At 36.7% G+C, this 22,956-nt stretch overlaps 3 protein-coding genes across 4 annotated transcripts in view; 1 reads left to right on the plus strand and 2 right to left on the minus strand.

Moving 5' to 3' along the window:
• Positions 1 to 20,802, plus strand: part of mei-41 (ATR serine/threonine kinase meiotic 41) — a 28,612-nt gene extending 7,810 nt beyond the window's left edge. Inside the window, exons 5-6 of one of the 2 annotated variants that reach the window (XM_017610940.1) lie at positions 46 to 774; positions 834 to 1,092. In XM_017610940.1, coding sequence (XP_017466429.1) covers positions 46 to 774; positions 834 to 959 — 855 coding nt within the window. In that variant the 3' untranslated portion in view covers positions 960 to 1,092. Of the gene's footprint in view, positions 1 to 45; positions 775 to 833; positions 1,093 to 20,721 lie in introns of those variants that run through there. The other variant, XM_017610941.1, reaches the window with a different exon arrangement.
• On the minus strand, positions 11,321 to 13,798 carry LOC108359202 (uncharacterized). Its single transcript, XM_017610943.1, has 3 exons — positions 13,362 to 13,798; positions 13,116 to 13,284; positions 11,321 to 12,174 (listed from the first exon to the last, which is right to left on the minus strand). Exons 1-3 carry the CDS (start codon positions 13,724 to 13,726, stop codon positions 11,458 to 11,460), a joined length of 1,251 nt encoding a protein of 416 aa, XP_017466432.1. The 5' UTR covers positions 13,727 to 13,798; the 3' UTR covers positions 11,321 to 11,457.
• Positions 20,561 to 22,761, minus strand: LOC108359201 (uncharacterized). Its single transcript, XM_017610942.1, has 4 exons — positions 22,337 to 22,761; positions 22,098 to 22,266; positions 21,586 to 21,903; positions 20,561 to 21,117 (listed from the first exon to the last, which is right to left on the minus strand). The coding sequence occupies exons 1-4, from the start codon at positions 22,693 to 22,695 to the stop codon at positions 20,704 to 20,706; spliced, it is 1,260 nt and encodes a 419-aa protein (XP_017466431.1). The 5' UTR covers positions 22,696 to 22,761; the 3' UTR covers positions 20,561 to 20,703.
• Positions 22,762 to 22,956: the final 195 nt, after the last annotated feature.

Here is a 22,956-nt window from a genome sequence, read left to right on the forward strand (position 1 = left end):
TGCCTCTAATGACTGTGCAATTTTTACCGATGCCTGCTTCTTCAGGCGCGTCATCGCTGTTTTCGTATTCGCACCTATGCTGCCATCCCCTTTAATGAGGAATGCGGTTTGGTGGAGTGGCTCCCAAAGTTGAATTCTTTCCGCGCTATTTGCAATTCGGTGTATCGCATGCGTGGCCTAGGTTTACCTGATCGCATGCTGCGCCAGTGCGCGTTACCCAGAACTGAGTCGCTAGAAAAGAAGCGTAGCGTATTTCTCGATACGCTTCTGCCCGCCCATCCGCCAGTATTTCAAGAGTGGTTGCGTCGTCGTTTCTGCACGCCGAACAGTTGGTATGAGGCGCGATGTGCGTACGTGAAAACTGTTGCAGTCATGTCCATGGTTGGCTATATACTCGGACTGGGCGATCGGCATGGCGAGAACTTGCTCTTCGACGAGACAAATGGCGATGCAGTGCACGTAGACTTCAATTGTCTTTTCAATCAAGGAGAGTTGTTTGCATATCCGGAATTGGTACCCTTCCGTCTGACACATAATATGGTCTTTGCCATGGGTCCGTTGGGTGTTGAAGGCATGTACCGACGATGCTGTGAGATCACAATGCGGGTGCTGAAAAAGCAATCGAAAACGTTAATGTCTGTGTTGAGACCCTTCGTCTACGATCTAGTGGCATTGAATCGCAGTTTTAGTGGAAAAAGTAAACCCTCATTGGAGCTGACCGATCCGAAGGCATTGATGGATGTTCGCCGCATTGAGGAGCGACTGCAGGGCTATGTAAGTTACTATAAGGCCTACAACTAAACGACACTTGTAAAAAATACATTTAATTGTAGGTGAAGCGCACTCAGGCCAACAGCATGCCGCTCTCAACGGAGGGACAAGTGAACTACCTCATAGCTGAGGCTACAAGTATTGATAATTTGGCAGCCATGTATATTGGCTGGGGTTCCTATATATGAAATTTAAATTAACGAATAAATATATGTTTTGTTTTTGTATTGAATTAGTTATTAACTATAGGCGCTTGCATATTTTGCATTTAACGCCCGTTTGTATGTTAAGTTTTTTTTTTGTACTGCCTGAGATTTAGGAAAATAAATATGAAATAAAATGAATAAATGAACCTTTTGTTAGCTGTTTGTCAAAACATGGGGTTGTAAATACATACATATGCATGGGGTAAAGCTAGAATTTCAAGATACTAAAGTGCAGTGTCACATTTTCAAAAGTATCCTCCGAATTCCAATTAATTTGAAAAATTAAAAATGTAAAACCTGATTAACAGGTCTATTCTGCGCTGGTAATAAAAAGTTTGTAACCGGTAAATAAAGTTTCTGTAATTTTTTTTGTGTTCTTGTAACCGGTAAATTTTGTTAGCATCTAATAAGCTGGTAAGAAAGTATTGCCCCGTGAATTTGCACAATTCTTCAGAGCTAAATTGTTGAATATTTTAACTGCATTACCAATGTACCTAGAATCGCGGTGACAAGAACTGGTATCATTTTTTGGTAATACAACTTTCCGGTTACAAAATCTTCGGTAACGTGCAGAATAGACCTGTAAAAGCAAACTCCCAAAAACAAAACGTTAAAACGTGCGTAATAAATTGTTTTTTTTTTTCGAATAACTGCAAAAAAGAACGTTCGGAAATGCATCATAAACAATTTTTTTTTGAATAACTGTAAAAAAACGTTTGGAAATGCATTTTTTCATCGAATAATTAAAATGCATTATACATTTTTTTTCTGAATTTTTTCCGATTAACGGCATGACGAGAAAAGGTTAATTACATAAGTGCATTCTGCGAATTTGCATGCGTTCCCTTCCGAACCCAAGTCGAAAACCTGTTTTTTTCCCCGCCATCTGGGAGGTCGGCCAATGGCGTTGAAATTGGAAAAATGCATTCACTACCAGTGTTCGGACTCAACTCTGATAAGAAGTAGATTTACTCTGGTTTTTGAAAAACATTAGTCCGCTTGACTTCATCCCTTTACCGTACCTTTTTTCCATAGTTCACGTGACCACGATAACCAAAAGAATTCACAGTTAAAAAAAAAAACTGCCAACACTTTATTAAGGCCACTCCAACCAGCAGAGGGACTACAAAATGACACATACTATTTTTCCATGGCTACCCTAGAAATGAGATTTCGAGGAATAAAATATTTATAGTTGGCTTAGCTCTTGAAACGTCTTGCGGGGAAAATGGGCGTGATCCGCCCCCTTTCGTATGGTTGCTGTGTAGCCAAATTTTAAAAATATCGCAGTTTTTCAGCGAAGTTAGTTCTGAAAATGGACTATTTTTGTTGTAGGCGCAAATAATCTTGCGCATTTTTATTTGACCACTCATTATTACATATTTAGCCAACGATTTTCTTCATCAGTAACTTGATTTTTTTATTTGTAAAAGAACAGGCTTTAGTACAAATGCAAAAATTTGGCACAGAACCTGTTATTTTTTTGAATTTTTTTATCTGTTAAAGTTTAATTTTTTCATTTTTTCATTAAAAAATAAAAAAGCTGGAATGATGAATTAATTTGTCAGAAACTATAAGCCCTATCGGAAAGTGATGTATACACGGTTTATGAAGAATTTCATTGGCTTTCATTTGCCGTATTTTATATTAAGATTTTTAAATTGGTTCGTAAGATATACTTGATTAAAAGGAACCAATTTTTGCTTTAAGCTGAATAAAGTTAAATTGCAAATATCTCGAAAAAGTATCCATAGAAAATAAAACTAACTCGATTTTCGGAATCACCGAGCAATTCTACATAGGTATTGGATAGTGGCATCCACAGAAAATATAATTATTATTCAAGGACTTATATTATAAAAGTACTTTCATAATAATTATCATTGAGATACAAATTTTTATGTCTTCAAAGACCTTTATTTTGAGATTTATATTATAAAAGTCTTCTCATAATAATTATGAGTGCGAAACAATTTTAAGTTTTATAAAGACGGGCCTTGTTCCGGATCATTTCGGGATTACTTGGGGACCAGCGCGGGGCTAGTTTGAGTCATTTGAGACTTAAAAAATTTTGTTGCGCTTATAATAACTATGAAAACAATTTTATAATATAAGTCTCAAAGTCTTTTGAGGCTTAAGAATATTTATCTTAATTATCTTTATTTTATTTTTTATGAATAAGGCAATAAAATTATAAGAAAATTTTACAAAATTACCTGTGCCAATCTGCCATAGTACGGTTGTTGCTCCCTTCCATACCACAGTAATTTTGTATACAACTCTGAATGATCAAAATTCATCCTCCTTCTCAATATCAACCCTGATCAGACTTTACCACTGGGGAGTGCTCAAAAAGGTTTATTACTACAAAAAGGTTATATACATACATACTGTGCCCCAAAACAACCCAGAAAACGTTCCTCACGCTTGAAAAATGTATAATAGAAAGCGAATTCCTTCCACTTTTGGATCGTAAATGTCTTCTTCTTCGTGCCCGAAACAGCCCAGACTTGCCGGAAATATGCAAGAAGTTAGCTGTTGTTTGTTTACATCCGAAAGCGAATTTTGTAAAATACAAAAATGGAAAATAGCACTAAAGTTTCAGAAATGTATGTAGGTATTTGCTAATTTTATTAGCCATGTAAGATAAATACACATAAAATCATTGTTTAGAGTTGATTTGTTGATTTCGCGCACGAAATGTGGTTTTTTGCGTTCCTCATACTCTGGGCACTTTTGGCACCTGTTGACACATTTTTGACACTTGTGAGAGATAACTATTTTTACGCTCTAATTACCGAAACAGCTCGGAAAGCGTGTGGAACAAAACTATTATCCGAAACGTTTACATGCTTTTTTAAAAATCGCATTATGAAGATTAGTTGTGTTTTTTTACAAATTATCCAGTAACTTGCCAGTAACTCTCCAGTAACTTTATTTCTAAGAATTCGCTCTCATGGAAAAAATTTGCAAAAAAGTACGCGAACGCTTTTCCAGTAATAATTTGCAAGTTTCATGAACAGCTGATAAATTGGTTGTTTATTCGCAGCATATTCCCAATTAAACGATATATTTTATATTTAAATATGTTTGTTTTGAAAATTTCCACAATAAAAATCCACAAACAGTTTCCTTATTAGTTTAAATTTCATACAGCAACATGCGATCAGCTGTTTTTCGTACTGGCAAATTCTTACAAGTAAAAATTTATCCAGTAAAATCCATTAAAAGCTTGCAACTTCAGCTGTCATTTTTCGCTCTCTCAATTTCCCCTACTTTGCAAGTTTTTGCGTACGAAAACGCCAAAACATGAAAATTCGTAAAAACTTTTACTGGATTTTACTGGAAATGAGTAAAAAAACGCAACTATTGTCTGATGTTGCTTTCGGCAGGTTGTGGGAAATCGCGATTGAAGTTTGGAATGCAATTTCTCAAACACGCGAGGATAGAATTTCTCCAAAGTGTCTGAAAATGTTACTAGTTCACAAAATTCTTAAATTATTTAATTTTTAATGTTTATTGTTAATTAGTTTTGAGTTTATGAAGGATTTTTTTTTAGTAAAATTTTGTCGTAAGCGTCATTTGTCCACAATTTGGCAGCCACCATTGTATGAAACACGACAAAGTGTGATCAAAATTTCTACTAAATTAATGACACTTTATACTTACTTAAAACTTACTTACTTATTTCAAAGTATATAACTGCATCTATAACTAAAAATCATCAAAATTGCGCTTACGACAATCTTTTACCCAGGCGACTATATGTACTTTATCAATGTTTTCCATATTAATAAAAAAAGTGTTAGTATTAGTATACGTTTAAATTGAAATTTTCAGAAATTCAATTCAGTTCAATTCAGTGTTTATTGAGTCTATGATTACAAAAAATCTTACAGACTAGAATAAAATTAATAGGAGAAAAATTAAGAACTACACTAGGAGTACACAGATTCCATTAAACTTCTGAAAGACTGCCTATTAATAGAATAATAATCAGCACTTGCACTTTAAGCACAATTTCGACGCTTAAAATGTCACACAAAATAGAAATAAATACACTGACTTTGGCAACATACTAGGTGCAATCCCGTATTCCTCGGACTCGGACTAGTAAAAAATAAAAATAAAAATTCGCTCAGAGCGAGAGAGTAACATTGAAAAGTACGGGATCGCTTTCTAGTAAAAAATGGTAACTTCTGTCAACTTCAACATAACCTCCAAATTTTGGTTGTAAATTTTTGCTTATTTTGTATGTAAACACACTCAGATCATACATGTAAATAACCAAAAATACTTTCAAATTGATTAGAATCCACTTAAACAAGTAATTAAATACTTTTAAACATGAATTAGCAGAGTGCACTTTTCTTTTGGTTGCCAAACACACTACAGCTGATCGTTTTACCATTTACCAGCAAAAAATTCTCGGACTAAAACTGGTAACTTCTGATAGAGNAATAGTCAGAGAACCGAGTACGGGATCGATTTCCAGTAAAATCTGACTGATTCTGACTATTTCTGACTAGTCCGGACTCGTACGGGATCGCAACTACTGCCAGAAAAGCAGTTACCATCTGACACGATTTTTTTTTTTAATTTTTTAGCAACTGTAATAATTTGTGATCAAATCCCATAGTAGTTTTTATTTATAAACTAAAGGGTTGAAAATTCAACTTTATTCCTCTAAATTGAAGTTTTTGACCATAGTGCATCGGTGGCGGCGTGTTGCAACTGTAAAACGCCAACTCTTTATGCAACTCAATGCCAACTGGAATGGCAATAAGAGCAGCAATGCGGAATCGTTCCATCAGCGTATGATGCAGTTGGGCATATAACACAGATTACAATCCGACTTACAATTGCTTGGCCACCACAGCACGGCGCTGCATCGAGGACTCAGCTGGATTCCTTGGCTACTGCTTCGAGTGCGAGGGATTTGGTTGCCTTCATTTCAAATAGCGGTAACTATACATAACTGCTGTTGTAAGTACATGTATGGGTTCGTGTATCGCGCCATGTTTACATACTTTAAGGATGTTGACGTTGGCAACGGTAGGCACATACGCACATGCAAACATACATACATATTTACATACGTACCCTGCAGGGAAAAGCTGAACGAGTATGCACAAATTCTAGTTCATGAACTACTATTTAACGATAAAAGTCATACCAGCTCGTTATGAACTATAATCATACCGGTTCTATTGAAAAATTTAAACAAATTATTTTTCGTGATTGGGATCACAAGTTCACAAAATTGGGATACGATTTGCACCAAATTTTGGCAAATACCAAATCGTGTGATACTGCCTTTAAACTTGTATTTATACGCATGTTGTTAAAGAATGAACTATAAAAAAACTGACCAAAATTAAATAATAACAAAAATAATATTTTAAAACTTGTCAAAATTTGCTGCGGCTAAAATTTTTTCAACTACTGTACATTAGTTGAATATGATTACTCGGCCGTGCTATCATAGTAGCCGCTAAGTGCATTTTAAACATTTCAGGCAATAGCCTTACGCGATTATCGCGAATCATTGATTTAAGATTACTTTTATTTTTTGTTGTTTGTGTGAAATATTTTATTTTATATCAGTATTTTTCTTTTAATCAAACTATGTTGAAATAAATGTGAAAAAAAAAATATTTTGTCAGCCTCAAGTTCTGAACACATTGAAAACGACGAGCTACGGACCACAGCTTCCAATTTGTCATCTTCATTATCTAAACGCTTTGTCGATGGCGACATGATTTCTTTGAACGCGGCAGCGACATCATGAATTTGTATGAGTTTGACATAAAAGAAGAGGAAGAACCTTATCTGTCGCCAGAAAAATAGAAATAGATCTAATCTGGCCACAACCACAGCCGTCGCGTAGCCCGGTCGTCGCCAAAATAATTATCTACATAAGAGTACGTGTTAAAATAATTTGACAGCTGTGGTTTGTAGCTCGTCGTTTTCATTGTGTTCGGGCTATAAGTTCAAACCTGAGATGTGCTTTCAGAATAATCCAACTTTTAAATATTAAAAATTCTGCGACTTTGAACGTAATTTTTATTCCAAAAGAACATCTTAATTGAACATTTGGAAAATACGTCGAAACTTCTAGCCCTTATAACGTCACATATACATGTAAAATGCTTCAAACAACTTTTTCTAGAAGTGCGTACAAACCCTGATTTACTACTTTTAATGATGCTCCTTCTTGTAGTCAGAATATTTCGATCGTGGTATCGAATAAAATTTTTTTCGACAATGGTTCTGATAGTTGCTCTTATTTAAATGGAGCCTTCTAAACTCAATGGCGTCCCCCATTTTGCCCGATGAGCTCCATTTTTAGAGATAGCGGTACTTGAAACTTCGCTTAAATTTTACCTATTTTATAAAAAAAACTCCCTCAGGTTTGAGGATATTTTATTAAAATTTTGTACAAGATTGTATTTGAGCACTACCATCACTATTTCTTAAAATCATCGAAATCGGTTCACTATAACATCTAGCTCGCTTACAACAGAGCCGTTGTTTTTCGTTATAACTCCTACAATTAAGCAGGTAAAAACTTAGTACAGATTCACTTTAACATATGTATATAGCACGCATACAATTCATTTTTCAGATATGAAGTTAGAGTTATAGCGCAAAAACACATATCTGAGTAATTAGATGTATTGGAGCTATATGTTAAAGTGGACCTATTTCGATAATTTTAAGGGATATTTAAGGTTATATTGCAAAGCCGTTATGTGCAAAATTTTTGTAAAATAACTTCAAAACTGAGAGAGTTATTTATAAAATAGTTAAAATTTAATCAAATTTTCAAGTACCGTTATCTCGAAAACCGGAGGCAATTTGTTAAAGGGAGTAATTGAGTTTAGAAGGCTGCAATTAAGTGAGTTCAACTTTCAAAATCTTTGCTCAAAATTTACAACTTCCACAGCGTAATTTGTATCCAGCTTATTCTTTTGTTTTCTATTTCAGCGATCTAAATGTTTATTTCTCGTTTAATTTTTGCAGCACTTGATGAAAATGAATCACACTTTTACTTATCGATTTATTAAAAGATCATAGAATAGAATCATATACAAAACATATATAGGTGTGCCCACAAATTAAAAAATTAAAATTTTTGTTTTGAAAGTGTACCTGTTTTTTATATTTTCCCATTTACATATGCAAATAAAAAAAAGAAATAAAACAATTTTAGTTTAAAAAACTAGAGCCTCCCTATTATAATTGCCATTCGTACTGTCATCAGGTATATAACTTGAGAATAGAAATCGCTGCATCTTTTAGGCGCATCAATATTGCATAGTTACATCCCGAGCTAATAAAAGGAAAGTAAAAAAAGTATTCGCCGACTGAGATTCGTTCTCGGACCCTCGAATGGCGCGCAAGAGCTTTGTACTGGGGCCATTGTTACTAGTATTTCTACTGCTGGTGCAGGAGCGGACAATTGACACATTGAAAAAGGATACAACGTGAACGTTGGAGTGAAACGCAAACTGGTAGGATTCCAGATCAAAACTGGTAGCTTTTCCTGCAGGGTACTTACATATCATGTTCTTGTACCGTTAAAAATTCAAGTTCATACATACATACGACTAGCAACAAATATTGATTGAACGAATAGCGGCAAAAGAGGCGCAATCAGTTGCAGGCGGCGGCTACTGTTGTTACCGCTGTCGCCACCTATTGTTGCCACTTTCCAACGGGAGATTGTCGCTCTTGTTCCAATCACTTTATAGATCTTCTGTTTGATGTTATGTACTATTGTTGCTGGCTGCGTTGTTGCTGTGTTTGCTCGTGTCGCTCCCTGCGATTGTGAACGCTGCAGGTCTCCGTTTTTGTTTTTAATTTTTTTTTGTCTTTTTGCCAGTGCAATCAGTTAAATGCTCAACTATGGTACGTGGCATGGATGGTTTCCTCTGAATTTGACTCGATTTGTGTTGTCACCGTAGTTTTGTGGTTGTACCGTTTGGCTGAGTTGCTGCAGCTACTTCTGATAGGGCTACTAAATATTGCTGTTGTTAACTGTGTCTGTTGCCCATGCCAGTGATGTGAACGTGTTGAGAACGGGTGATGCTGGCAATGTTTACGTACATGTTGACTGTAGTTTCAGGTCGGGTACATGACATCGAATCGCCTCCAACTCTACCTCTGTTGGCCAATAACCACCCAGCTGCGATTGGCTTAATCCCAATACTTAAGGACATTTCGCTATTTCTTACATTGCACTGTGGTCTGGTGACTACTATTTGCGGGCCAAAAGTCCAGAAGTAACCAAATTGATTTGAAACTTGGTGTTTGGCGGGTTTTTGTTGTCGCTGATTTCGAATCTGATGTTAGATTTCTTAAATTTAAAATGGCCGATCCAATATTGGCGACCAAGTTTTATAATTTTTTTTATCTTCACCACAAACTCATTTAAATGCGGATTTTCGAGGTCGCTGATTTCGAATCTGATTACAGATTTTTGAAATTCACAATAGCCACTCCAATATGGCGACAAAGTTTTATATTTTTCTCCTTTCACCAAAAACTTTTATATAAGGGTGTTTTCGAGGTGGCGATGTCAGATTTTTTAAATTTAAAACGCGGGTCCAATGTGGGGTTATCGGACTCGGAGCAAAAAAATTTAAGTTCAAAATAGTAGACCACATTTTTGCTATATATTTTTCCCTATTCATATATAGGTGCTTCAAATAAAAACTCTTTCTTTTGAATATACATAAGTAACACGAGAGTTTGTATTTGTATTTTATTTGTACAAATTTGTACTTAAGTATTTATTTGAAAAGGCTCTATCAGAAAGCTAATCGAGGTTTCAAGATCTGGAGAAGATGCGCCCGAGCCAAGAACGACGGAGTCAACATTGCACATTCCCGCCTACGACGAGATACGCGTTGCATGCCTGTAAGCTGAAATTTGACTATGTGCCAACTCTCTACATATCGTCGTTTAAAGTACAAAACCGCGTATCGTGGTTCTGCAAAATCTCGTAACTGACATTTGTGCCAAAAGAGATATTTGCTCACCGGAAGCTCGTGGCTTCAAAACCTTAACCATTTATAATAAAATATCGATACTTAGATATAAGAAGAAGAGATAATTCAGTTTAAAAGAGGGAAGCGTTTTGAATTAAGACAAGTTTTACTCTCTCCCATAAAACTAGAGGTTTTGGATTTTCTTGTTATATTCATATATGTATACATACTATATACATTGTATATATAGCATACAAGGCCTTATCGAGCGAATTGCACCAAGGGCTAAGGCCCACCGTAAACGAACTGATGAATGTGGTCCTTTATCGATTTTAAAGCTTAACTATTTTACCCAACTTCAGAGCATTTATTACATACTTTTACGTTCATTGTAAGTCACTGTGCAACATCTCCGATACATACATTGTTGTTGCCACAATTGCTTTTATTACATTTCTCTAGTCATGGAAGTTGATAGCTTGTTGCTAACCAATGTCTTAGCCACTGTTTGGCGTATTTCACTTTGCTACTGTTTGGTCACGTTCAAATTTTGTCAACACAATCTGTGTGAGCTCATCGCATCTGCTGCTGGCTCTGGCTGTAACCAAACGGCAAACACCAACCAACCAACACACAACAACAGCAACACCCCTGCCAGCTACAACAACACGTGCATGTTGCATGTAACTAAGTAGTAACATGGCCTGTTTAGCTTAACGTCATTTCCAGGCTGCCTTGGTTTTCTAGGCTTTCTGGACGCTAATCTAACAGCTGCCATCAGCGCCAGTTCTTGCATTTTATCAGCTGCTGACGGCTGCTGCCTTATGACCGCCTTCGCAGCGGAGGTAATACGCCTGGAAATGGAAGCCGCTCTGACTTCGACGGTTTGGTCGCTGCCACTTTGCGTTGTCCTATTTATTGTTGCCGCTACATTTGATGCTGAGCAGCAGGCATCAGACAGCAGAGAAACGTACGCCTTGCCGAGATTGCAGTTTCGTTCGTTTTAGTTTCCAGAAACGTATAGAAACACGAAATAAAAAGGTAAGTTATTTTTTTCCGAATAATGGAAAAGCATATGTGAAGTGCAGAAGGAAAGCGTAGTCAACGAAAAACTCAATCTGAAATATTTCAGAAAAACATCCGAAAAACAGGAACAACAAAAACTTACAAAACTCTGTAGGGAATCACAACTGAAGCACAAGGAAATTCATAAGAATAATGTATTGATTAAACTATACCTAACTAGATAGGGAGCTTTAGAGGAAAAGGGTATAACTTTGGATATGGAGTTTCAGGTGCGAATAGCATTGACAAAAAATAGTCTTGCAGATTTATTGCAAAATTTTTTTATTTAAAAAATCTTAAATGTAGACCTTCTTACACGATATTCTAAGCAACTAATCACAACTTTTAAAAATAAAGTATCATATAATTACCCTAAAACTGAAAAACCTGCCCATTGAAGTTAATAATATTCGTCGTACTCAATCCCAAACCCCCATTTTATCGAATTCTCTCAAAGTGTACCGCAGCGTTTCTGTCAGTTGCACGGAAGCAAACATTTCTTCAAATTTTTTGGCCGCAAAATCTGCGTCAGCCATATTATCCAAACTACTATCACTAGCTACTTCTTTATCCTGTACAACGAGGGGGTAGATGCCGTAATTAGCGAACAGCCCATAGCTAGCGCGTCTGCGTACTTCACCGCAGATTTGTTGAAAGCTCGGCAAAGGATTGTAGTTGAGTTCGACAAGTTTAGCGCGAAAATGATGGTAATACTCCTTCAACAATTCATCGCGCTTATTTTTCAATACGTCCAATCGCAAGCTGGTGTATAGGAAATAATTCAAATCAACGCCCGGACTGGTCCACACTGTCATCTGATAATCGATAAATATACAATCTTGCACCTGATGATTGTCATCGTATTTGAAGAGTATATTATTGACCCAAAGATCACCATGATTTAGTACGCGAAATGTGTCATCTGGAGCGGGTGCCTGAGCGCGCACCAAATTATCGGCTATGTTTTCAATGTATTTTTGCAATTTCTCAGCAATATCCATGTAATCGGGCCATTTGGAGATGAGTTGCAGTAGAGCGTTGGCACTTCGGGAGAAGAATCGCAGCAGGAAGCCGTCAGGTTTAAGTGCGTTGCGGGACAGCATGCCGCGGTTGTAGAGCTGGGGTATATGCGGGTCCTGCGGATGGGATAGTAAATCATTAAAATAAAACAAATAAGACAAGCGCTATCTTAGGAATAACTAGTAACTTCAAAAAAGAACAGTGGTGGCCCTAAAGCTGAGAGGAGAAAGCGAAGGAAATGCTACTGTTTTAATAACTTGCTAAATTATGCACTTCACTTTATCAGGACCAAGGAAAACACTATATCCCATCTTCTAATTTGTGCGAGGCACACAATTAAAAAATGAGTAACATAAAGCCTATCGTTGTATTATTCGGGAAGCTTTATTTTTTTAATTTCGTGAGAGTTGGCGTTTGGCCAGCTAAAGAAGCTCTACTGACCGCGCGGTCGAGTGTTGAGTGTCGTGGTTTTCGCCCAGCTCTCACTGAGCTGACTAAAACCCATCTCTCCAAGAATACTTTGTTCACGCTTCCATGTCTGGAAAGATGACCTCAAGAGTGCCTTGCTTAGCCAATTAATCAGCTATCCAGTTTCCTGTAATGACTCTGTCTAATTTGGAAGTAATACGAGGTTACCAAGGGGCGTTTTCTGACGAGACCATACGCGATCATGGAACCCTGATTACCGCTTTCCTGTCAGAGTGAAATTTGTCCGTATTGTTGATATTACACTGTAGCCAGTAAGTTCGATATATAAAAAACCAATGACTGCGACAGCTTACTCCGTATTGCCTACGAGTAACAGGTTAAGCACAGTGTTAAGCACTAGAGTTGGGGTTGACATTCAGCTTATTCTAACATGGACTTTACCAGTGGACCCATGCAATATAACTGGCTTGATTATTACCTTTGGATAGAGCCCACACCTCTCACCCACCGAGCTTTTACAGCAGAATGGCACATGTGATGCTATGATGTTAAGAATATAAAACTTCATAAAGCCGATACAAATACATACTCGTACTTTGTTTTTGATATTGCTAAATATCTCGCCTACCTTCTTTGCGAGATGCATTGAGACTGCGTGAAATTGCCCAATGCGTTTCATCACCAAGCGCGCATGCGTCTCATTTAATCCTCGTTCGCGCGATGCCATCTGGTAACCGCACACATTTAGATCCTCGAAGGCTAAGCAATTCACAGGCCTTTTAATGGCGTGATAGAGACTACAATAGGTAAAAAACGCTAGTTGAAACATTTTTTTTTCTGTATAAAGAACTACAGTGTTATTTAGTACACATACCGCCCACCGAAGCGCTCGCCCGACTGCAGGAACAGCGAGAGTTTTGGTAACATCTCCTCGAATATTGTCTTTTCCTTTACAAATACGCTAATTTCATCCAGGAAATCAATTCCATCCATGGGAGGTAGACATTTAACGATCACAGATAACTCGCCATGCTTACCCGACACTGCTAACTCGTATTGCACTTTCATGCGATATACCAAGCTGCAGTAGTTCTCGCCTACAGCACTGCCCAAACTGAAGTTAGCTTTTATGATTTTAACATTTGTTTCCCGCAATGCATTTTCCGTCACATCCTCAATGAATTGCAAATTCAAATACTCCGGAGGTTTGGCAATATCTTGGCTATACTCAAAAGTCATTTCAGTTTTATCGAAGTTCACAACGATTTGCGGATTATTGAGTATCTTACGTTGTTAAATTGCAACGATGTGAGAAATATTACGAATTTAAATTAACTGGAAACGTGTAGTTCGTTTCAAATGACTTAAATACCTGTCCGATGAAGGCATATCGCTCTGTATGTTTTTCATGAGCGTAAACCAGGGGGCGGCTGGTTTTGGGGGTTTAAAAACCTCTTGATATTTCCGAAACGAATAATTGAGTAAAGCAAAGTGAAATTTGTTTAGAGACTCTTTTCTGTGTGTGTTTTTGGCGCTTGAACGCTTAAATAGGCATATGGCCCAAACTCTTTTCGATTGGGTTGAGAACTGAAGCCTCTGCAGGCTGTCTACCACATTTTCTGGCTGACACAGATACAATATTTATAAAATTTGTGACTTGCTCTTCATCATTTTCCCCCTTAGGCTAAGTACATGACCTAGCGATTCGCATCGCTCGATGCGCTTAAAATCGCTACTAGCGATCAAATTCATATGGCGGCGTTTATGATGCAGCGATTGATACCGCCATGAGTATTTGTGCAATTGATCGCTGGTAGCGATTTTGATCGAATCGTTGAGTACATACATACATACGACAAACCTTTGGTCACGATGCTTTGACGAGTTGATTTCGTCCGGGAGAAATTTACCGGGAATAAATCTCCATACAAATTAGAATCCTTTTGTTAATTCTGATTCATATCCAAAGCCCCCATAAAAAATTTTTTGGATGCACCCATGCTGTTATTGTTAAATTATACATGTGTACACATGAATGTATGTACAATAGGGTGGTCCTTAAAAATTAAATGAACGATTTTTTTCAGTCTCCCCCACTCAATCGGTAATACCACGGCCACAGATATCACATACAAATTTTGGTCCCGATTGGAGACGATTACGTCCTGTCGCACAGGGGGCAAAGTACAGACTCCTCTAATAGAGACTAACAAAATTAAAATTATTATTTTTTTATTCTAATACCAAAATCGTTACTACCGTAGCCGAAGATATCACATATACATTTTGGTCCCATTGGAGTCGGTTAAGGCGTGTCACAAAGGGGTTCTTTTTTCCCTTAATACCCAAAATCGATACTGATAAAGTCGAGGATATCACTTATACAATTTTGGTTCCGATTGGAATCGGTTGTCTGAACGATACGCCTTAACCGCCTTCAATCGGGACCAAAATTTATATGTGATATCTGCGACTATATTAGCATCAACGTAAGGGTGAGGCTTAGGAAATCTGATACAAAAATTCCTACATTTAAGAACCACACTAATAAGAATACGTAGAATTTGTATTATATTTACACATATAATCATGGGCGTATCCAGAACGAAATTTAGGGGGGCAGGGGGCTATACAAAAAAAAAATTTTCAAAACCAATACATTACTAAAAAATTATTTTTTATAGCTTAAAATTATTGTACCCAATATAGGTAAATATGTTGAACAAAACCACATAAACAGAAGTTCACAAACTATTCGACAATTTAAATAGTTAACTTTTTACTGCGCATGTTTATTTTACGAGGAGGAAGCATCGAAAGCTTAATCCGTCAGTGTGAGACTTTCACCCAAACTAAACTTCCTACCGTCACGTACCGTTCCCCACCCGGTGCCACCGTTAAGGATTTCGTCGGGATTATAACACTGTGTGACTGATAAGGTTATAGATCTATTCTATTCTTCTTCTTCTTATTTGGCGCTGTAACCGCCAAGACGATTTTGGCCGAGTTCAACAAAGCACGCCAGTCATTTCTCTTCTGTGCCAACTGACGCCAATTGGAAATACCAAGGAAGCCAGAATAGTTTCAGAGCTGGAGCGTCGGTATCCATTCGAACGACATGGTCAAGCCAGCGAAGCCACTGTATTTCAATCCGCTGCACTATGTCCATGTCGTTGTAAAGCTCATACAGCTCGTCGTTCCATCGTCTGCGGTACTCGCCATCCCCAATGCGTAAAGGCCCGTAAATCTTCCGCAATTTTTTTTCTCGAATACTCTAAGAGCCACCTCATCGGATGTTGTCACTGTCCATGCTTCTGAGCCATAATCAGCAAGTCGAGAGAGGGCTTTAATCCTGAATTGCCTACTCAGTCCAAAGTAGTACTTGTTGGCAAGAGTGATTCTGCGTTGGATTTCCATGCTGATATTATTATCGGTGTTAGTGCTGGTTCCCAAGTAAACGAAATTCTCTACTTTCTGGAAATTATAACTGTCAACCGTGACGTGGGTGCCAAGGCGCGAATGTGCTGACTGTCTGCTTGATGACAGGGGATACTTCGTCTTGTCCTCGTTTACCACCAGACCCATTTTCTTTGCTTCCTTATCGAACTTGGAAAAGGCAGAACAGACTTCGCGGTTTTTGTTACCGATGATGTCGATGTCATCGGCATAAGCCAGCAATGGTATACTCTTGTACTAAATTGTTCCTGAGCGGTTCAATTCAGCATTGCCTTCTCCAACATCAGATTAAAAACGTCACATGAAAGGGAGTCGCCCTATCGGAAACCCCGTTTGGTGGCGAACGGCTCGGAGAGATCTTTCCCAGTTCTGACGGAGCTGGTGGTATTACTCAACGTCATATTACACAGCTGTATGAGTTTTGAGGGTATGCCAAATTCAGACATATCGGCGTATAGGCACCTCCTTTTAGTGCTGTCGAAAGCGACTTTAAAGCCGACAAATAAGTGGTGAGTGTCAATCCTTTTCTCGCGGGTCTTTTCCAAAATTTGGCGTATTGTAAATACCTGGTCTATGGTGGATTTGCCAGGTCTAAAGCCACACTGATAAGGTCCAATCAGTTCATTGACGGACCTTGTAACCTATGCTTAGAAAGCTCATCCCGCGGTAGTTGGCATGCTTAGCGGAGTCGCCTTTCTTGTGAATTGGGCAGAGCGCACTTGAAATACAGTCGTCGGGCATGCACCTTATTAGCTCCTTGCCATCGTAATTGAATTGCTCGGCAGCTTTGTTACTTTTCATCGGCATAATCGGTATTCGTATCTCGACATAGTCAGGCGCTGGAATATCGAGTCCATCGTCATCCACTAGGGACTCGGGTTCGTCTTCTCCACTTCTTTCAGTGTCGAAAAGTGTTCCCTCCAAATTTGAGTAGATTTTCCATATACATATGTAACACATGATCAAAATTTTTTTTTACATGGAAAAAAATCCGCAGCACCCTCGACAAAAAAAATTCTAAAAAATCAACGGTAATCTTTAGCGACTTGAAACTTCCACTTTATTATTCTAAAATTGAATGGGCTACAAAACTGCATACCCCAACATTTTCTATATATTCTAATTAAAAATTTTGAAATTTTGATGACGATTTTTTTAAGTTTGATTAATTTTTTTGCAATTTGTGCAAGCTTTGCAACTTTTGTTATTGTGGTTTCTGTTATTGATTGAATTATATTTTAAATGAAAATTATTAAAAATAAATAAATAAACATAATTTGCAAGCAATATCGTTTTGAAACTCGTTGCTAATTAGTTGCACGCATCTGTATCCACTTTTTAAATCAATTTACTAATTATTTTGTTAGCATTGGGTGTATAATTTGTTATGTAGTATATATATAGGGGGGATTCCGATCGATTATCGAGCAAACATTTCCTGGTACTATTTTTCAATATCTAGGCAAAAATTTGGAAGTTAGGGCTCGGACTCCGCCCCCCCTGCCCTTACCTGGCTACGCCCATGCATATACAAATTTTATAATTTCACTTAAATAAGTAAGATTTCTAGTTTATATTATTTGCATCACACACATGTGTGCACCTTTCTGCTGTCAATTTGACCCCCGCAGGAAAATCAATTCGTTCAAAACTGGTTTCTGCTCCGATGAATGTTACTATAGCTCGTTTTTTCCCATCGCCAATTGACCAAGTTAATGACGATAATGTTGACAACGATTATGATAATTTATTATACAACAAGCACACGATCAAGTCGAAATAGCAAAATTGAACAGTTCAACAACGCGTAAAAGTGTCCTGATGATGATGATTTTTGAAATATAATGGACATTTTCACCTAATCACCCTGTAGCTGTTATGGCGAAACGTTCCAAAAATTGAATTCCAGTGAGCACAGAAGACATTCACAACCTACTATTTTTGTCCTTAACTCACTATCAGTCTGAAGGCAATCCTGAGCCCAGTCACTGTTCAGCTGATTCAGATTTTTCCCACAGAGTATGCTGGCATTCACGAGGCTTATAAATTTTAACAATGTCAACAATACTAATGGTGACGTCACATTTAATTGACTGCTAAAGACCGCTACATCCACAACTCCATTATACTTTCGGAGAATCATTTTGGAATATAATTATTGTCATGTTTTAAATAAGTATGTATAACTATATTACGGAGCTTGTCTACGGCCAGTTATAATTGGCTAGATTAGCTTATTTTAAGATGCTAACGCGGTACAGTTGCCAGTGGATAATCAAAACAAAAAATATTAATTTTACTTTGCTGAAATATTCTTTTAGTAAGTGTTCAAAACCGCGTAAAAAAAAATTGAACTTTTCTACGGCCCTTACATCGTGATACCGTCTAATGTATATTTTCAAAAATTTTAACAAAACCAAGAAAATTATAATTTTAATATAAGAGGGTAATTCTTTCATGAGTTATATTAGAGCTATTCAATTGGGACTGGTGGGACATTTTACTTCAGAATGTGATCAATTGTTCATTATAACTATGTCGTCGAAACTTATACAACAGCGAAAGATATTTTTTTAGCATAGGAGGATAAATAATGTAATAAATTGTTTTAACAAATATACCAAACGATTTCTTAGTTTTATGTAGCTATCATTTGAATGAATGTGGTTGGTGCGACACTGAAAAGAACTCAAGGCCTTATTCATAAAAAATAAATTAGCTTTATAAAAGGTTTACAAATTGAAAAAATGTGTGAAAACGTCAATTTATAAAGCTCTTTATTTTTTATGAATAAGGCCTTTAAAAGCTTCACGAACGATGTTTTTGTGTTGTGAAATATGAATTATACGCTTTCGTTTTCAATAAAAATTTCGTTGATATAATTTTCATAGAAATACTAAAGAATATTTAAAGTTGTGGCTGGTGGGACATTTTCTTGTGTGACTGGTGTTAAGTAATTATGCATGAAATAAAAGTTGGCATAGACAAAAATTACCACTTCTTTTTATTTATTTTTTCATATTTTTCAACAGATTAATGAAATGTAGTTATTTAAAAAGAGGTTACAACTGAAATAAAGATAATTAGGACGTATTTAAATTTATGTCGTTTTTCTCTTTTACATGGAATGGCCCATTTGCAAATAGGGAAAAAACTCATACATACATACATAGTATATGTATGAGTTTTTTACACCGCATGTCACCGGGAGTTTCAGAAAAAATCGATTTGGCTGTTTTTACAGGGTGCCGAAAAAAATGTATACCTCAGAAATACCCATTATGACTGTTTAAAATACCTTGTAACAAATTGAACTTTTTTGTGATATGGTGTAATATAAATACATACTTTTCAAATCCTCTAGGAAGGCCTGCCAACTCCGCTTAATTTTCAATTTTACCAGATGTCGACAACGCAAATTAACAAAGGCTTTTATCATTTTATCGACATTTAACTGTAATTTATGCTAAATGATATACTCGCGTGCTGAAAGTTATTTTTGTTTAGTATTCGTGCCTAGCTTGAGATAAGTAATTAAATGTGCGTCTGTTAAGTTGTTCCGCAACCGTTTTAAATCCACAGCGGTTCTTGAAAAGTCGTTTTCAGCTCAATCGATTAATTTTGTTTGTAAAATCGATTTGAGTGAAATAAGTAAAATACATACAACTTATAACTTTGGTTTAACCAGTTTTCGTTTCCTGTAACTGCTTTAAGTCTACAAGATCTGCAAATAAATTGGAGTCTCCTCTCGGCAAAGGGTAGAAAGAACGACCGAAAGTGAAATCTCGATAACTCGTAATCTAAAGGATCAAAAATATTTTGCGAATTATCGCGTTTTTCTAGATATTATAGACTTAAAAAAGTATTGGAACTCTCGATTGGATACTAGTTTAACCTTAAAATTATTCTACAATGAAATCTAAAGAAAAATTAAATATCTAATCGCCCTAGTAAGTATACATAGATGCATGTACTAATAATATAATAGAAAGACCTTAAAAACAATGGCTCAATAACACTTCTCACCCAAATTTGCTGAATAATTATTAACTACATATTATCCTTTTTCTAACTTTTTAAGCGCAATTAACAATGTACAAACGCAATCACCACTTATTATAAGATGAAACGAAATTCACAACAATTTAAATAAAAAATTGGAAGTTAAATTACGTTGAATTGATACAATTTTGAATCAAACAGTTGAAATATTATTTGTAGACAGAATTGCATGGACTCGAAACAAGGGATCTGTGCTTAGAAAAAAATATAGTTCCAAAAGCCTAAAGCTAGAATCTGAATGAAAATATATGATGTCAACGAAGAATATGGTGGCCGTTTGTTGTTTTGATTTGTTTGATTGACTGAGTCTCGTACAGATAGCCATAAGGAAGGTTACATTAAGAATCTATAATTTTTGTTCATGGGATTCCATTCTGGCTTATTTATAATTTACTCTGAATGCAATAATTGACCAGGAGATCAGCAGTCAAATTGTTTTCCTAAATACCAGAGCACACTTTACATCCAAATTAAATAAATACATAACACCGACTTAGGCGTAAGACATTGCTTGAATGCATTAACTTTTGATCGCATACACCGTATGTACAGTTTTGTGCTTTCTTAATTGCATAGTCGATCCTCTGAGCAAGATCATCTGAAATTAATTACCATTTTGATCAACATTAAAATACTGCATATTCAAAAAACGCCATAATCTGTATTTTTTTTAAATCAAAATAGTAAATAAACATCTTTTAATCCAATATCTTCAGGTCATCAAAACGCTTAAGCGCATATTTTAACGTATCCATTGTGCGTGGATTGCTCTGAAACATCAATTCAATTTTACGGCGCGCAAACTCCTCATCGTAAAATTTTTCCAATGAGTTATCGTGCGAATCCATACTAAACATTGACATTAGCGGAAAAAAGCCGAACGCAACGAAGAAGCCAAAAGCCTCACGCTGTGCAATCTCCCGCAATACATCGGCAAATTTTGGCAGTCGCGCAGTGTAGGGCAATGCTTTGAGCGTCCTCAGCAGGCTGTCATAGTACGTTTCGATTAAGGATTCACGGCAGTTCTTCAACACATCCAATTGAACGCTGGTGTTCAGAAAATAATTGATATCGAAGCCAATGCTGCCATAGTAACAAAGTTGAAAATCGATCTGCAAGTGCGAGTAAGTAGGCTAAGAGGAATTGTTGGAAAATTAAATAGGCATATCGTCAACTAAAATGCAATAGTCGTAACTAACAAACTTCACTTTTGATGCATTTCATCGAATTACAAGTACCCACATCGTTTTATGGAAACAAATTTTGTTAGTAACGGCTTTTTGCATTTAAGGTGACGATATCGTCGCTACCATGTCAAAGTGTCGCATGTGAAAATGGGTACTTTTCAGGAGAGCAAAATAACTGTTGTTAAAAAATGTTGTTGTCACTTTGTTAAAGCCAGTATCTCTGCTTCTAAGAAGACTAAAAATTCGACGATTTGCCAACTTACGTTTATATCATTCTAAACGCATGCGCAAGGTATCGAAAATGAAAAAAAAAAAACATATTTGCCCATTAGATGGCTTCACATGGTAGCGACGATATGTACAAACATATTTACATGTACTTATAAAACTTACAAATCGTACTTCACTTGGTGCTTTGAATTTCAATGAATTGACATCGTATTTGAAGAATAAATTATTAACCCACAAATCGCCATGATTGAGCGCGTTCACTTCACCTCTTAAGGGGTATACAGATTCGAGAACACGCTCTGTGAAATGATCGTAGTATTTCAGCAATTTTTTCGAAATCGCTTGCATGGCGGGATCTTCAGTTATAAGTGTGGCGAGTTTGAGAAGTTGCGCTCCAAAAAGTGCCTTGAAAGCATCCGCTTTTATGGAGTCAAGGTTCAGAAGTCCGAAAGCATAATGATCGATGATTATTTCGGGTTCCTGAAGGATGTTTTCAAAATATAGTATATATGTACATCACCTAAGACAGTAAATTTTACACACAAAAAATTATTATATTCGCGAAAATATGGGTACCTAGTTTTTCTAAATTGACAGGGATTTTAAGGAGGGTGCAGACAGCACTATCCTCTTGAATTCGATAACTTCCTACGAATTATATCTTAACTAGTTACCCTATCCGCCATGATCATGGTAAGTGCATGATATTCTCCCAATTTTTCCATAACAATTTGCGCATGCGCCAAATCAAGTCCAGCTTGCCTACTCTCTAATGTGAAACCTAGCACACTCAGATCCTCAAAAATGATGTTCTGCTCCGGTTCGGTGGTTGAATGGAAGTGCCTTAGAAAAAAGGGAAAAATCAAATAATTTTTAAACACTTTAGTAGGTAATTTAAACGAATATCTGCAACCTTGCAGCCAGGTTCCACGATTCGCCCAAATACCACATAAGCGCCTCCACTTTGGGCTTGATGTCCAAATAGAAAATTGTCTCTTTCCGGTAGATGTTCAAGCGGCTAAGTACGCCTTGCTTAAGTTTTGGCATATTTTTGATTATCACCGTTTGCTCGCTTTGCTGATCGTCGGTGTTTTTGTATTTGATGATCGCGCGATAAATATTACTGCAATAATTTTCGCCCCCCATTGTTAGATTCTCAATGGAAATGCCCAGAATTTTGATGTCCCCCGTGCGCAGTCCATTCTCTAGTGTTCTCTTGAAAAACTCTGTATTGAAGTAGTTGGGTATTTCACCAATCGCAAAAGTAGCCATTTTCCACGGTATATGTAGTTACAGCGTTGGATTTTGTTCGGAAGCTCACTCGACAACTCTTCAGTCAAAACTATTGCATTTTGCACATTTACAATTCATTTTAATATGAAGACTTCTGTGCGTTGGAATGGCAGATTTACGAAATCCATTTATTTGTTTTGATAAATACCGACTGCAATCCCATTTCTGTTTAATTGGTCTCAATTGATGATTCGTTTGTGGATATACCGCATTCTATGCTGCCTTTGAGTTGATATGCGC

This window comes from Rhagoletis zephyria, unplaced genomic scaffold, assembly GCF_001687245.7.
Source record: "Rhagoletis zephyria isolate East Lansing unplaced genomic scaffold, Rhagoletis_zephyria_1.1 Rzeph_scaffold_00353, whole genome shotgun sequence".
In the NCBI taxonomy this organism is placed as follows: Eukaryota; Metazoa; Arthropoda; class Insecta; order Diptera; family Tephritidae; genus Rhagoletis; species Rhagoletis zephyria.

What these genes read in the sequence shown, in the direction of transcription:
- LOC108359201 (XM_017610942.1), bottom strand. Translation starts at nt 22,695, where the DNA reads ATGGCTACTTTTGCGATTGGTGAAATACCCAACTACTTCAATACAGAG. An exon ending in CCATGATCATGGCGGATAGG is followed by an intron (nt 21,904 to 22,097) that starts GTAACTAGTTAA and finishes AACATCCTTCAG; the next exon opens with GAACCCGAAATAATCATCGA. An exon ending in CACCAAGTGAAGTACGATTT is followed by an intron (nt 21,118 to 21,585) that starts GTAAGTTTTATA and finishes TCGCACTTGCAG; the next exon opens with ATCGATTTTCAACTTTGTTA.
- LOC108359202 (XM_017610943.1), bottom strand. Translation starts at nt 13,726, where the DNA reads ATGACTTTTGAGTATAGCCAAGATATTGCCAAACCTCCGGAGTATTTG. An exon ending in GGCGAGCGCTTCGGTGGGCG is followed by an intron (nt 13,285 to 13,361) that starts GTATGTGTACTA and finishes TACCTATTGTAG; the next exon opens with TCTCTATCACGCCATTAAAA. An exon ending in CAATGCATCTCGCAAAGAAG is followed by an intron (nt 12,175 to 13,115) that starts GTAGGCGAGATA and finishes TCCCATCCGCAG; the next exon opens with GACCCGCATATACCCCAGCT.